Here is a 13,339-nt window from a genome sequence, read left to right as displayed (position 1 = left end):
TGGCCTGTCATTGAACACAATGTTGCTCACCTTCTTCACTGGGACGGGGAGGGGTACAGTGATGGGGAGACTGGGGTGCTGCTGACTCATCTGTTGTTAAGTCTGCTAAAAGGGGCAGGGACAATGATTTAATATGAATATGTTGCTAAACGTTTCCCTGAACTGATTAATGGTGATTAAATGTAGGCTAACACTAGTCTGTAGCTGGATATCTTATTTCACTATGGACATTAAGCCAACAGGTTAATACCACTCACAGACTATAGGGTACCACCTTTCTTGGTGAAACACTGGGTTACAGATTAACATCCTTTCCTTTGTCTTTCCTCTCTCTCTTTTCTCTCTTTCCTTTTTGGAAAACCAGATTTTGATTTACTAGTTAACATTGTGATCACTGTAGTTCTGGCCATCTACTGACTGCAACTAAACACGTCACTGATAAGTGTGCTAAGGCAGGACCAAACCATTTCATGCAGATACAGGGGGGTGGTCGGTCAATATGGATGTTTACTTTTTGGTCAATGTGGATATTTAACTTTTACTGCCAAAAACAAGTAAAAACAAAGAGATCATTAATTTTATTATTATATTTGAAATATATATACTGAATGATGATGGTTTAATCATTTTATATTAGTTTTTACCTATTTTTTGGGGCCCCTGTCAGTCATGGGCCTTTGGAAATGTCCTAACTTTTCCCCCTATACTGCCGCCCTGGACACAACATATGGCCTATCACATTTTAAAGTGCCCATGGAACAGAAAACAGAGTGTTATTTACTTCCTCATTTTTACGTGTTTCCTGTAAAAACGGCAGCTAGGGAGGGACTTATCGTGGATACTGATTGGCATTTACAGTAACCAATAGCACTGTGTCTACATGTCCACTGCTATGCAGCTTGCGTCAGCGTCTACCTTCCAGTGAACACCGCCCCTAACAGCAGATACAGTTGGCAGCAGTTAGTTAGCGTTTAGGAAGAAGTTAAAGCTACCTTTCCATTAGTAAACTCTAAATCAGTGGTTTTCTTGGCGGGTTTGGCTCCTGGCATCCCGGGGCTAAGTCAGTTTGGTTAACTGCACGGCGGACTGAGCTAACGGCAGCTTACGGTTCTCTATTTAGCAATCCATCCACAACCTCAGTACTGTAACATTATTCCCTGTCGCAGTCTCGGAGGCTGTGTTCGATCCCGGTACAGCTGCTGATCCCGCTTCTGTTACCCACTAATGGCAGATACAGTTAGCAGCCATTCATTAGCGGATAGCCACTTTAGCAAGTAGTTAAATCTGTCTGTCCATCAGGAAACGGTAAATCACAGAGAGTTGAAGCTGTGCAGCCGGATGACATCAGAGGGAAAAACAGAAAATCTTTTCTCCATGAAGTATGATCTAGTTTCACCAAAATCACTGAATAAAGTTATATAGTTGTGCTTTTGTAATGTAATCCTACCTAAAAATAACTTTTTTGTCATTGTTGGACCAGATACTTGAGTATAGGTGACATATGTGCACACAGAGGAGTTAAACATAAAAATCTAATAGCTCCTCTCCTGTGGAACCAACTTCCAGTTGTGGTTCGGGAGGCAGACACCTTCTCCACATTTAAGAGTAGGCTTAAGATGTTCCTCTTTGATAAAGCTTATAGTTAGGGCTGGATCAGGTGAGGCCTGAACCATCCCTTAGTTATGCTGCTATAGGCCTAGACTATCGGGGGATTTCCCATGGTGCACTGAGCTCCTCTCTTCCTCTCTCTTTCTGCACTCATTTATGTCCCATTAATGCATGTTACTAACTTCACTTCTTCCCCGGAGTTCTTGTGCTTTCTCGTCTCACAGGTTCTTGTCGATTCTGGTGGAGCCTCCTGTCATGGTCCTGCTAGATTGCCATTGCCAATACTGTTGTTGCTGTGCACCTGTCTGTCTGTTTGTCTCTCTCTCTGTCTCTCTCTCTCTCTCTCTCTCTCTCTCTCTCTCTCTCTCTCTCTTCTCACCCCAACTGGTCGAGACAGACGGCCACCCACCTAGAGCCGAAGGATCTGTCCTAGGTTTCTGCCTTTTAACAGGCAGTTTTTCCTTGCCCTCGTCGCCAAGGTCTTGCTCATGGTGGTACTGTTGGGTCTCTGTAAATAATGTTATAAAGAGTTCGGTCTAGACCTGCTCTATTTGAAAAGTGTCCTGAGATAACTTCTGTTATGAATCGGCGCTATACAAATAAAATTGAATTGAACTGAATTGAATATGTATGAGATAAAAACATTTAAATATCAATTTTAAATATCAAAGATTGGCTATGAAAAGCAGCAAAAGGCGTTTATGCAATGGTTTATAGCTCATCACTTGCTATGAGTGTCCCCAGAAATCATCATCCCAGGTTTGGTGTTTCTCTGCAGCCCATAGCTTTTCTGATAAGAAAAACCTTGGATTACTTCAGTAATCCCCTTGTTGTTATCAGTGTGGATTGTGTCCACCACTGTCAATTAAATCCTGAAGCCATGAAGCTGCAACATGTAGTGTACACCCACTGTATCAAAGTTGACTCCTAGAATTCCAGTGACACTGACATATTGTTCAGTTCTCATTCCCTAGAAAGCTAATTCTTACTTACTCAAAGTAGCAGCAGCAGTAGCAGATGACTGTGGTGAATCTGACAATTATGACTACACATCTCAGACAAGCATCCAGAGTCTTAATACAGCTCAAAAAACAAAGTAAACCATTATTCATTATTCATGCATTACATTATGAACATAATCCCTGCCATCTTTGCCCCATTATCACACAGGTGCACTGGCAGTCACCACACCTCCACTGTCGTTGTAAAACTTAGAGGACAAGTGTGCATCCTGCCATAATTCCTATTTGAAGATGTTGCCAGGCAGCAGTAAAATCCGTTATTGTAAAACACATTTGATCTTGGAAATATGCTCTAACAAGATTCTCGATGCTCTGGCTACAGATATTGCAGAGATGAATGCATCTGCAAGATCCAAAAATACAACATGATTGTCTCTCCTGTCTGGCTTAGCTGACTGAATCCAGTGGCAGATTTGTGAGCTTTGTAAGCACCTAGACAGCCGGGTATTCCAGCTTTTTGCACCCTTGTGTCAGTGAGCCTCTCTGAGTAAGGTGACAGCGCAAGCACCACCACACTGAAGAAAATTTTCTTTTCCATGGAAAGAAGGCAAAACTGGAACTGATTTATAAGAGTAGAATTTTTCCATTTTGATCACACTCCTGCCACATGTCAGGATGCAGGAATTAACAGCTTCTGTGACGCTAAATTAATTTGTTTCCACTGATATGCACTGCACCACTACGAACAGAGCCCTTGTTAAAAGGTAGTGAGACAGCTTGGAAAAGCAAACAATGGCCTGGCGACATAAACAGAGCTCCAGACTATAAATATGGCCTCAATATATAGCTAAACAAAAGGCTGTCCATATCAGTTTTGTAACAGTGGTGACATTGAGCAACATTCACTCTTTTTTCATTCCAACATCAGTTTTCATGAAGGTTAATAAACCTAAATTAATTAGAGAACCCCAAATACTTTTGGCACACTATTTTCCTTCCAACTCATTGAATGATGATGATGAACAAACTCCTCATCTCCATGCACTACAAAAAAAAAGCCAACATGTCTCCACCTACAACAGTTGAGACATGTTGGCTTATTTAACGATTCAACCCTTAAAATAAAGGCTCTTTAATATATTCCTTCCTTATTGCTATTTTTGGTGTGCCTTGGATTGCCTTTTTGTTCATCTAGTTTTCTTCCCTGTACCTTCTGATCTATCGAATATTTTTCACATCTTCCTTTCTTCAAACTTTTTAACAATAGTTAAGTGTCATTCGCACTTGACAGCTAATGGTATTGTCCATATGTCCATAGAGATTCATCCAATCACTGTAAACACAGCATCCAAGTGCAGTACCCCACAATGTCCTCTGGGACCTAGAAATATCCCACAGGATGATCTTTGGGTCATGATAAAGGATATTGCTGTTATTGTCAGTACATTGACACTTTCCTGAAAAGGGCATCAAAGTATTGTGTATTATCCCTGGGGATTGAACACTTACTTAATGAAGTCTCATCTTAACATTCTAAGGGGATCTGTAGCCTACTTTAAAGAAATAGAGCTAGGCCATTGTCCCTCATAAAGACTCTCACTGTGTAGGGTTTCACCCTTAAGGTATGATCCATGGAACTCCCTGTACTGAATGAACTGTTATATGGTAAACTTAAGGTGGACATACCAAGCTACGTTGACCTTGTTTCTGTCCAATCCTAAGAAAGGGTGACAGCTATTTAAGAATCTAAACTGTCAACATACATTGTACGAAGCAGTAGAAAGCAGAGAAGGGGGACAACGGCAGTGGGACACTTGAAATGGGTAAGGCAACAACAAGAACATCTACAGACACTTCAGGAGCTTCTGATTCATCATTATCTTTTGATTTTGCAGGTATGTCCATAATAAGGAAGGAAAAAATGAACCTTCTTAGCTTTTTCCTCTTGGCATTCATGGTGGTCGAGAGCAGCCAGTTAACGTGCCAAAATGAACTCCGACGTCCAGGTACAATATGCCTGCTTCTGCTATTTGTCTTTGCAGGTCCTGAAAAGGAATTCATATTATCACCAATAGTTGTGTCAAGCTTATTATTTTAGTATCTTCTAAGGGAAAGCAGTTTTTATGTTTCTTTCCTTCTAGACATGAAATTAGTTTGTGAATTACTAAGATTTATGAGAGTTGCAGAATAAGGGAGTGTCTTTCCCTCTTTTCTAGAATACACAGACATCTCAGTTGAATGTGGCACGTCCTCCATTAGCCTGGCTATCCAAATCTGCCCTGTTGTCTACACTGGCTACAACGAGTCTCTGCTCATTCTCAACCACATATTTGACAAGCCGGAGTGCAAAGGAACCGTAGATGAATCCTCCACCCCGCCTGTTGTCAGATTCACCTTCCCCCTCAACATGACTAATGCTTGTGGCAGCAACTTCCTGGTTAGTAGAGCTTGGTAGAGAGAATCCATAATGTCTTCCATAAAGCTTTTTTTCCTCTTCTCTGTGCTTGACTTTACCTTAATGTTGCCTCCAGACCACCAGTGCAGCTGGCACAGGGATCTTTGCCGACTTCTCTAACATCCAGACCGTTAATGTCAGTGGCGTGGTGCGCTCACATGACCCAACCACAGGGATAGTCACCTATAACGCTGAACTCAAATATTACTATTCCTGTGCTTACCCTCTGGAGTACCTCATCAACAACACCCAGGTGGAAGTGTAAGAACTTTTACTTTTTGATTGATTTACTTTAGATGTTTACTGTACATACCCTGGACATCTTGTTGTATAAGGAAATTGACAGTTGCATTAATCATTCTGATGGTAAGTATTGGTAGCTGTGCTTTGTAAAGGGATTATTTGTTTTTCTAAAAATGTTGTCATGTCATGTCATGTCAGGCAAAGTCATGGATGCCTTTTTTCCGTTTGGTTCAATCCCTGGTTGTACGATATGGGAAATATGCAATCCACAGATTCATGTAGCAAAGAAATTTGACTACAACACAATTAAGAACACAAGGAATACACATACACAAGGAAGCATAGTAGGCGCAGACAAATCATTTGAAGTATCATTTCTTTATATTTTTTCTCTATTAAGAAAAAACCATTTTAACATGCATATAATTAAAATCTGAGCTTTGTATTTAGCTGCTTTTGAGAGAGTTCAGCATAAACACATTAACAAGCCAAGCTGTATGTATCTAACTATCGTTTTATGTGTCACTGTGGTCTCTAAAACAATTGTTACCCAGTATGTGGTACTGTGGTGATGTACATCTGTCCTGATCACTGCACTTTCAGACTATAAAAGTAATACATTGTCTTCTGTTGGTGGAAATCATCTCCTGGTGTACAGTAACATATAGGATGCAGTCAGACATGTCTCATCCAGCAACTCCTTTCTGACATCACCCCATGCCCCATTCAGGTCAGCATCTTCCATTGCAGTGAGGGACAACAATGGAAGCTTCATCAGTACTTTGAGCATGGAACTCTTCAGTGTAAGTTGAGACTGAGGGTTGTTTTTTTTTTTGTGAGGTGCTGGCTATTGTCGTGTTCTCTTTATAGTGTTACTGGTTATGTCGACATTTAGAGAGTTGTATTTCTTGTCCACACTGTCAAGTGACATTTATTCAAATATTTTATTATGGAATCTACAACAAAAAGCACAATAGTCAATGTGTTTTTTTTCTGGCTCATCTGTACTATTAAATTCAGAAAAATTCAACTCACTAACCCTAACCCTAACCCTGCTTCTGATCAAATCAACCTAACTCAAAATAATGCCATAAAAACCAGGGCAAACAGCCCCCCCCCAAATGGACTGTGTAAAATATGGACAATGATCAGCATTTACAGATAACCAATTGTACATTTCTGTTGACAGGACATCAACTACACCACTCGTCTGGTCATACCACCACTGGGTTTAGAGCTGAGGACCGACGTCTATGTCCAGGTCCAAGCAGCCAACCTAACTGATCAGTAAGAATACCTGGTCTTGTGGACACTGGACAAGAGGGATCACAAATGTCAACACATTCTTGGGCTCTGGGTTATGAACACAGATGAAGTGGATGGTATTAAATGTCTTATCAGGAGAAAAAAAGTATAAAGCACCTCTGATGCTCACATTGTTCTTCTCCAACCAGGTACCATGTCCTCATGGACCGATGCTACGCTTCCATCTCTCCCTATCCCACAAACTCCACTTTCTTCAACCTGTTTGTCTCGTAAGTCCTCAAATTTCATTCTGAAGAAAATCATAGGTCCATAGTAGGCCAACACTGTTTTATTCTTGATCAATCAAACAGGTGCTCCAAAGACCAGATGACCACCATGCACGAGAATGGGAACAGTCACCACGCCCGCTTCTCCTTCTCGGCCTTCAGGTTTCTTGAACAGCAGAACCAGACAGTGTCCACCTACTACCTGCACTGTATCACCAGACTCTGCGAGATCAGCACCTGTGATGCCTTTAAGGTCAGTGAAGGATCAGTAATGCAAAAAGACATTTAGCCCGTTTCTCCCCTTAATACTGGATGTGATTCAGTTATTGCTTGCATTTCTTCTTGCTTCATCTACAGCAATGTAACAACAGGAGGAAAAGGGATGTTGATTCCACTGGTGTTTCAGGGACCACCACCCTATCTTCAGCAGTCCCAATTATCACCAAAAATGAGAATTGTAAGTATGGCTGTTCGGTAACACTGGACTTTGAACAAAGGCATAATAACCTTTGTGGTTTTCCAAAAGCAATTTACAGTATAACTTACCTAAACGTACAATATGTAATTTCAACATCAACATCAAAACAATAACAAAAGAATAACAGGAGTTTGATGACATCTTTATGTCTTCACCACCATCGCTCTTTAGTCAGCTTCTCCCAACTGATTATCCACAGAGGTCTCCTCCTCTCCAAAATAAACGGACCTGCTGATTAAAACCACTAAAAACACTGAATCAAGCAGTTCCACCTTAAAAATCACTGCTTCTCCAGCGCAACGATGTCTGATGACTAAAATCCATTATTCATTTCAAAGACAACTCAACAACATATAGAAGATAGGTCTAAGAGTTAATAAACATTTTGATGCAGAAATTTCATATATATCTTTTGTCTGACTGCATGTCATCATTGGAAAGTGGAAAAGGGCAGGCACTTAAAAAAAATACTCAGCAGGTGATTGGATGAACCAATTGATGAAAGCTGCATCTAGACTAAACTCTTTAGCCTTTGTTGTTTTCGAGCAGTCACTGTTCACACACTTAGCGTTAAACCATGTCTGCAGCTCATGTTTTAGCTGTCAGTAGTCCAGCTGCCCCGCAAGGTTATAACTTACTAGCTCTCAACATACAATAGTAAGCTTACCTCAGACTCTGACTTAAAGTCCAGTTTTTGTTCCAGAAATGCCCCTTTCAAATACTAAAATAATAGATTTTTTTCTTTTTATTTCTACTTTTTCTTTCAGCACTGACAGCTAAGGAGGAAGGTATGATACTGTTTACTTAATTCTTAAAATAATACAATTGTTTGACTTTGTTCCATCTAATATGGCAGATCAAATCTGTATGCCAGTAAAATTCATAATTAATTAGTGAGACCACCATTTGCTGTGTGAGTGAAGGTGTGATGAACATGTTTGCTCTCTGGTTGTGTTAGCAGCTGCCTCCAGCAGTGACTCGGACTCGGGCTCCAGGATGGGTCTTGGGATAGCCGTGGGCATCCTCACTCTGGCTGTCATTGTGATTCTGGCTGCGGCTGCTGTCTTCTACAGAAGGCTCAGACACTTTTAAACTGGAGCAGATGCCCAAGCGTAACTGTTAGGCAAATTGGTATGCAGTAACCTTTCCTACAAGACCTGTGGCATAGAACTAAGCTCAGCATAATATTGCTCTTAATGTGTTTTGTTCTCATGTAGCATGTGCATGTGTGGTTTAGTGGTCTTGTGGTTGTAGCTGTACTAGAAATGTACTGCATAGACTCACTTGAAAAGCAAAGTGAGGAACGAGAAGGTTTGCACAAGGACATGCTTTGCTTGTTGTAGTAGAAATGGGGCATTATATAATGAAAAGCTCAAATGTTAGCACTGGTGCTCTTTGGCTTTAAAAAGCATAAAAAGGGGAACCACTAGTTTGTTCTGAGGGTAACAAAATGATCTTGAGTCTTTGGAGATATTGTATCAGCAGACACATATGTACTACTACAAATCTATGAAGAAAATGTAATACATTGTGTTCTACTGAGTTTATGAAAGCAAAACTAAATTAGTTGTAAATGTGATTGCAGATGTTATACACAAAGTTTGACATTAAAGAATGTGAAGAGTTTTGAGGTTGAAGCTGCTGTTCAATATATTTTGGTCATTATTTGTTAAGTTTTTGCTTAACACCAATTCCTTTTGGACATTTGAATAACAATATAAAAGAATCTGTCTCGTCAATTATTGTTACTTTACATAATTGGACTGTCACCCTTCACATGCACTCTGATAATCTACAATTTTGATAATATTTGACCTTTTTACCCCCAAATCCCTAAATATTTTCTGCAAAAAAGATTTCCTCTAAGAAGCAACCATGGATGATGTTACAAACCACAGTAAGTGATAGTGACTGAGAACACGTATCTATTCTTCACTCATCTGCGCACCATTTGTCAATGACCTCGTTAAATCCTGACTATTTAAGGCATATTTGTATAGAAGATGTATCTAGTTTTACAGTGGGTCACAATGGAGGTTCACATGTCACTGAAACCCTGTCTCTTTCTATATAACCTGTTCTTTTACATGACCTTTGTCAATATTAATACAAAAAACATTGTATACAATAAATTAACTCCAACACCAGTGTGTTTTTTAGGGGGTGGGAGGTATGAAAGCAAATACTGCTCAAAAACAGCTGGTTGAACAAAGGAGATGAGACCACTCTCATGACGTCAAGACATGACCACACCTCGGCTTTATGGAATCAGGATACTACAGGAGTAGTATACATTTAAAAGTACTCTGTGGAGTTTTTGGTGCTGCAGAGACTTAATTTTGTGCCCAGATTGGATATATCACACACACAAGAACGGATACCCAGAACATGGGGCGTGGTGATTTGTGGCAATATGCAGTATATGCAGCAATAAAAAGGGGATCCTGGGGATGAGATACAACAATCAACTATCTTAAAGCCTCCAACCCAAAGTGTCTTTATATCTTTCTCGTCTCTGATTGGTTTTCATTCAGGCCTGGTGGATTCTTGCAAATACCATTAGGAGCACTAGAACGAGCTGACTGACTGCAATGACGACAATGGTAGTGAAGACAACAAATCCCATGATCCCACAATACTTCACTTTTATTATTTTGATGAGAGATACCCTCTTATCCACCGTATATGCACAAAAACCAGAGCCAAGAAAGATAGTTGATTGTTGAGTCTCATTCTAAATACGTTGAGATGTGTTTCAATCTCTCTCATGTATTACTGTTATAATGTTATTTTTATGAAAGCTTACTTCACCTAATGCATCTTTAAGGTCTTGGATTGAAAACCATGAAATGCTCACTTTGAGGGATGACTGGAGACATTTTATTACCTGTACGTTATATAATATTATATACACATGTAATAATCATAGTCATAGACATATTAGGTCACCAAATGTATATGTAACACTAAATCCTGGTTTGCAAGGATAAAAAAAGAATAGATCATATATTAGATCGCATCCCGCTGAAATAAGGGATATATTTATGTAAAACATCCATCTTATCAGAGACTGAATCAGAGAGTGGATGCTGCAGAATACATCCCAACTTTAACTTAGACTCTGCACTCCACATCTGAACTAAATTCAAATGTCACTGGTGGGAAATCTTCTGGGTGAAATTGTACGAGATAGAGTTCTGTCTCCTCAGCAGCAGTGACTGAGCTCTTTGGGCAGAGAAGTCCTTCAAACTTTCATAACAGAGTTGCCAAGTGAGTTTTAAAGCTGATGCTTCTGTCTTTTATCTGTGGGGTGGAGGGTCATAAAATACAATAAAGTTGCCTTTACCCACTGATACTAGATATCCCATAATGTAGATGACTTAGAATCATTAATTCTTTGATAATGCGTCACCAGCGCTAGAATAAACTTGTAACTGCCTGCTTTTTTGAGGTGTAAAGGGGTGACCTTGATAACTGTAGAAAGAAATGTGAGAAAAAACACAATTTCAAGTTTTAAGTCAAATTGGAACTTTTAAGTTTGGAATACAATTTTATATTTTGTCTTTTGTTAAAACTATTTACTTTTCTTCAACTTAAAGCTGCAGTAGGTAACTTTTGAATTATTATTTATTTGCTGAATTTTTCACTTTTTTCTGACAGTTGTACATGAGACAAATCAGGTTCCTCTGGCTCCTCCTAGTGCTCCTAATGACATTTGCAAGAATCCACCAGGCCTGAACAAAAACAACCGATCAGAGCCATGAAAGATATAAAGATGGGTTACGTTGGAAGCTTGAAGGTAGTTGATTGTTGAGTCTCAAGACTCAAGAATGAACTATCTTCTTGGCTCTAATAGGTCACTTTCATTAAGGCGCAGTGGATTCTTACAAATGCATTAGGTGCACTCAAAATCAAGGAGGATGCCTCTGCTGTGAGAAGCCGTCATCAGTATGTAGCTGCCTTCCATCCCTGTCGAGCTGACTCTTGCTGCTTTGTGTTTTGAAGCCAACTTGTTAACTTCAGCCAACCGGGTGCTTGTATTTGCCCTGCTTGCCGCTGACTTTCATCTACATGACAAGCTTTGTTTGACTATGAAAATAATGCCTGGGATGGAATTTCCCTTGTAGTTCAGCCGGAAAACTGCACTGTGGATTCAAAGGGAAACTCTATCAGCAAGATGCTCAATTACTGGGAGAGAGAGAGAGAGAGAGAGAGAGAGAGAGAGAGAGAGAGAGAGAGAGACACTTGGAAGTATTGTTTAAGAAAGGATGACAAGAGAATCACTTTAAACCTGAAGTAGAAGTGGGCAGCAGTGAGGCTTGAAAGTAGAATACACCTCTCTCTCTCTCTCTCTCTCTCTCTCTCTCTCTCTCTCTGTCTGTGTGTGTGTGTGTGTGTGTGTCTTTCTCTGCCTGTGTCTTTCTCTCTCTCTAGCACACACAAACACACACATGCAAACACATACACAGAAACAGCAACAGAAAGAGTTAGATAATTAGTATTATTATTTGGTAAAGACTTGGAATATCTTAACTCTTCCATTTCCTTCAGACAAAAGTGTTTCATGTCCCCACGTTTACAGTACTTCCTCAGATGAACCAGCAGGAGGGCGCTTTAATCATTTCTATTTGTGTCAGTTTATGTAATTTGTGAACAACTATGCCTCTAATAAAGTATATTCATTACACATACACTTACACTCCCAACACCCCCTGCGTGTGCTGAATGTGAAATTCAACCTTTTAATTAAAATACACTGCTGGGGGTTTACATTTAAAATGATAATCACTGCTCAGTTTCACTGGTTTGGACTTTAAAGTCTAAACTGTGTGTAAATATATATAGAGAGAGGGTCTCACAGTGGGGTTCCCAGGAAACAACAAACAAAAAAAGTTTTTCATATGACACAATTAAATCAAATATAGAAATATTTGCAGTTCGAGTGTACAACATAATAACAATGTTCTATCTGTACGTTTTATTGTCTTCCTGCTAAAATCCTCCTTTATGTAGAATTTTAAATGACAGGAAGTCATGGTGGTAGAGTCTGTGACTTGATAACATTGGACAAATCCTGTGTTAATAAATAACATACTATTTAAAATGTAAGAAGTAGAAAGTACAGGTATTTGTGCAAACATGTAGAGGGTAAAACCACGTCAGTACCACCTCTAGCTGTCAGCGACACCATCATCCCACCCTCTCTGTTCAGCCTCACACTCTCTTCCTCCTCACAGTCTCTGTCCACATCCTCTTTCCCTCGCTGTCTTGAAAATTAATCAGTGTGCCATCATTATGGACATTTCAGTTTCCTTAATGTTTGGCTGAGCAGCAAGAGGGAGCTCCAATAATAAGAGGCAAACATAGAGATGAGAAAAATAAGCTTCACCCCAGTGATGCCACACCTGTCCAATAGATGTACCTGGTGAGTTTCTGTCCCCTGTTGACAGCCGGACGGCGCTCATTATCAGCTGCCTTCCCGCTCAGCTGCTCCTCATAAGCTCCCCTGTACAAACTGAATAGGGAGCGGTTTACAATATGGAGGTGCCACACTGGTTTCTATTGCCTTTTTGGTACCTACTCATTTTTTGACAACTTAAAATTCTGTTTTAATAGTAACACCTGAGCTTTTTCTACTTTAATGAGTATGAAAAAGGCCTGTAATGGGCAACTGCTCCATCTGCTACATCCTGCTACATCTACACAGAATGCATAGAATTATTTCCCCATAGTATCCTATTAAAATTAGGGGCCTCAGATATAAGGCATTACAAATGCAGTGGCGTTTCACAACGCCAAAGAAATGGAGTCTTTTGTGGTTTGTTTTTCAGACAAAATTGAGTAAATTCGTGAATCAGGTGTGGGTGATTTTTAGGCCATATCGCCCAACCCTAAAAAATGCATACAAATAATCAGCTTGGAACAATAATGTGTATCTGATATGTTTTTCCCACAAAAAAAATGATTTCCATTCAAATCCTTAAAAAGTCCTCTACTCCTATATAACTGAATCTAAGAAACTTTCCACTTTCAGCAGATGAATGTGAATACATCCTTCTAG

At 39.8% G+C, this 13,339-nt stretch overlaps 1 protein-coding gene across 2 annotated transcripts; it reads left to right on the top strand.

Annotated features, from left to right (window-relative positions):
* Positions 1-4,354: 4,354 nt before the first annotated feature.
* si:ch211-103f14.3 (zona pellucida-like domain-containing protein 1) lies at positions 4,355-8,915 on the top strand. 2 transcript variants are annotated; one of them, XM_051401614.1, is made up of 11 exons: positions 4,355-4,393; positions 4,466-4,576; positions 4,787-5,007; positions 5,102-5,286; positions 5,999-6,071; positions 6,458-6,555; positions 6,723-6,803; positions 6,885-7,053; positions 7,158-7,257; positions 8,046-8,066; positions 8,240-8,915. In XM_051401614.1, exons 1-11 carry the CDS (start codon positions 4,390-4,392, stop codon positions 8,368-8,370), a joined length of 1,194 nt encoding a protein of 397 aa, XP_051257574.1. In that variant the 5' UTR covers positions 4,355-4,389; the 3' UTR covers positions 8,371-8,915. The 2 variants fall into 2 exon arrangements, with proteins under 2 accessions (XP_051257574.1, XP_051257573.1); XM_051401613.1 differs by having other exon boundaries at positions 8,237-8,915.
* The last annotated feature ends 4,424 nt before the right edge of the window (positions 8,916-13,339 follow it).

This window comes from Dicentrarchus labrax, unplaced genomic scaffold (genome assembly GCF_905237075.1).
Source record: "Dicentrarchus labrax unplaced genomic scaffold, dlabrax2021, whole genome shotgun sequence".
Taxonomy (NCBI): domain Eukaryota; kingdom Metazoa; phylum Chordata; class Actinopteri; family Moronidae; genus Dicentrarchus; species Dicentrarchus labrax.
Note: the sequence above shows the minus strand (reverse complement) of the source record. Positions and strands in the feature narration are given on the sequence as shown.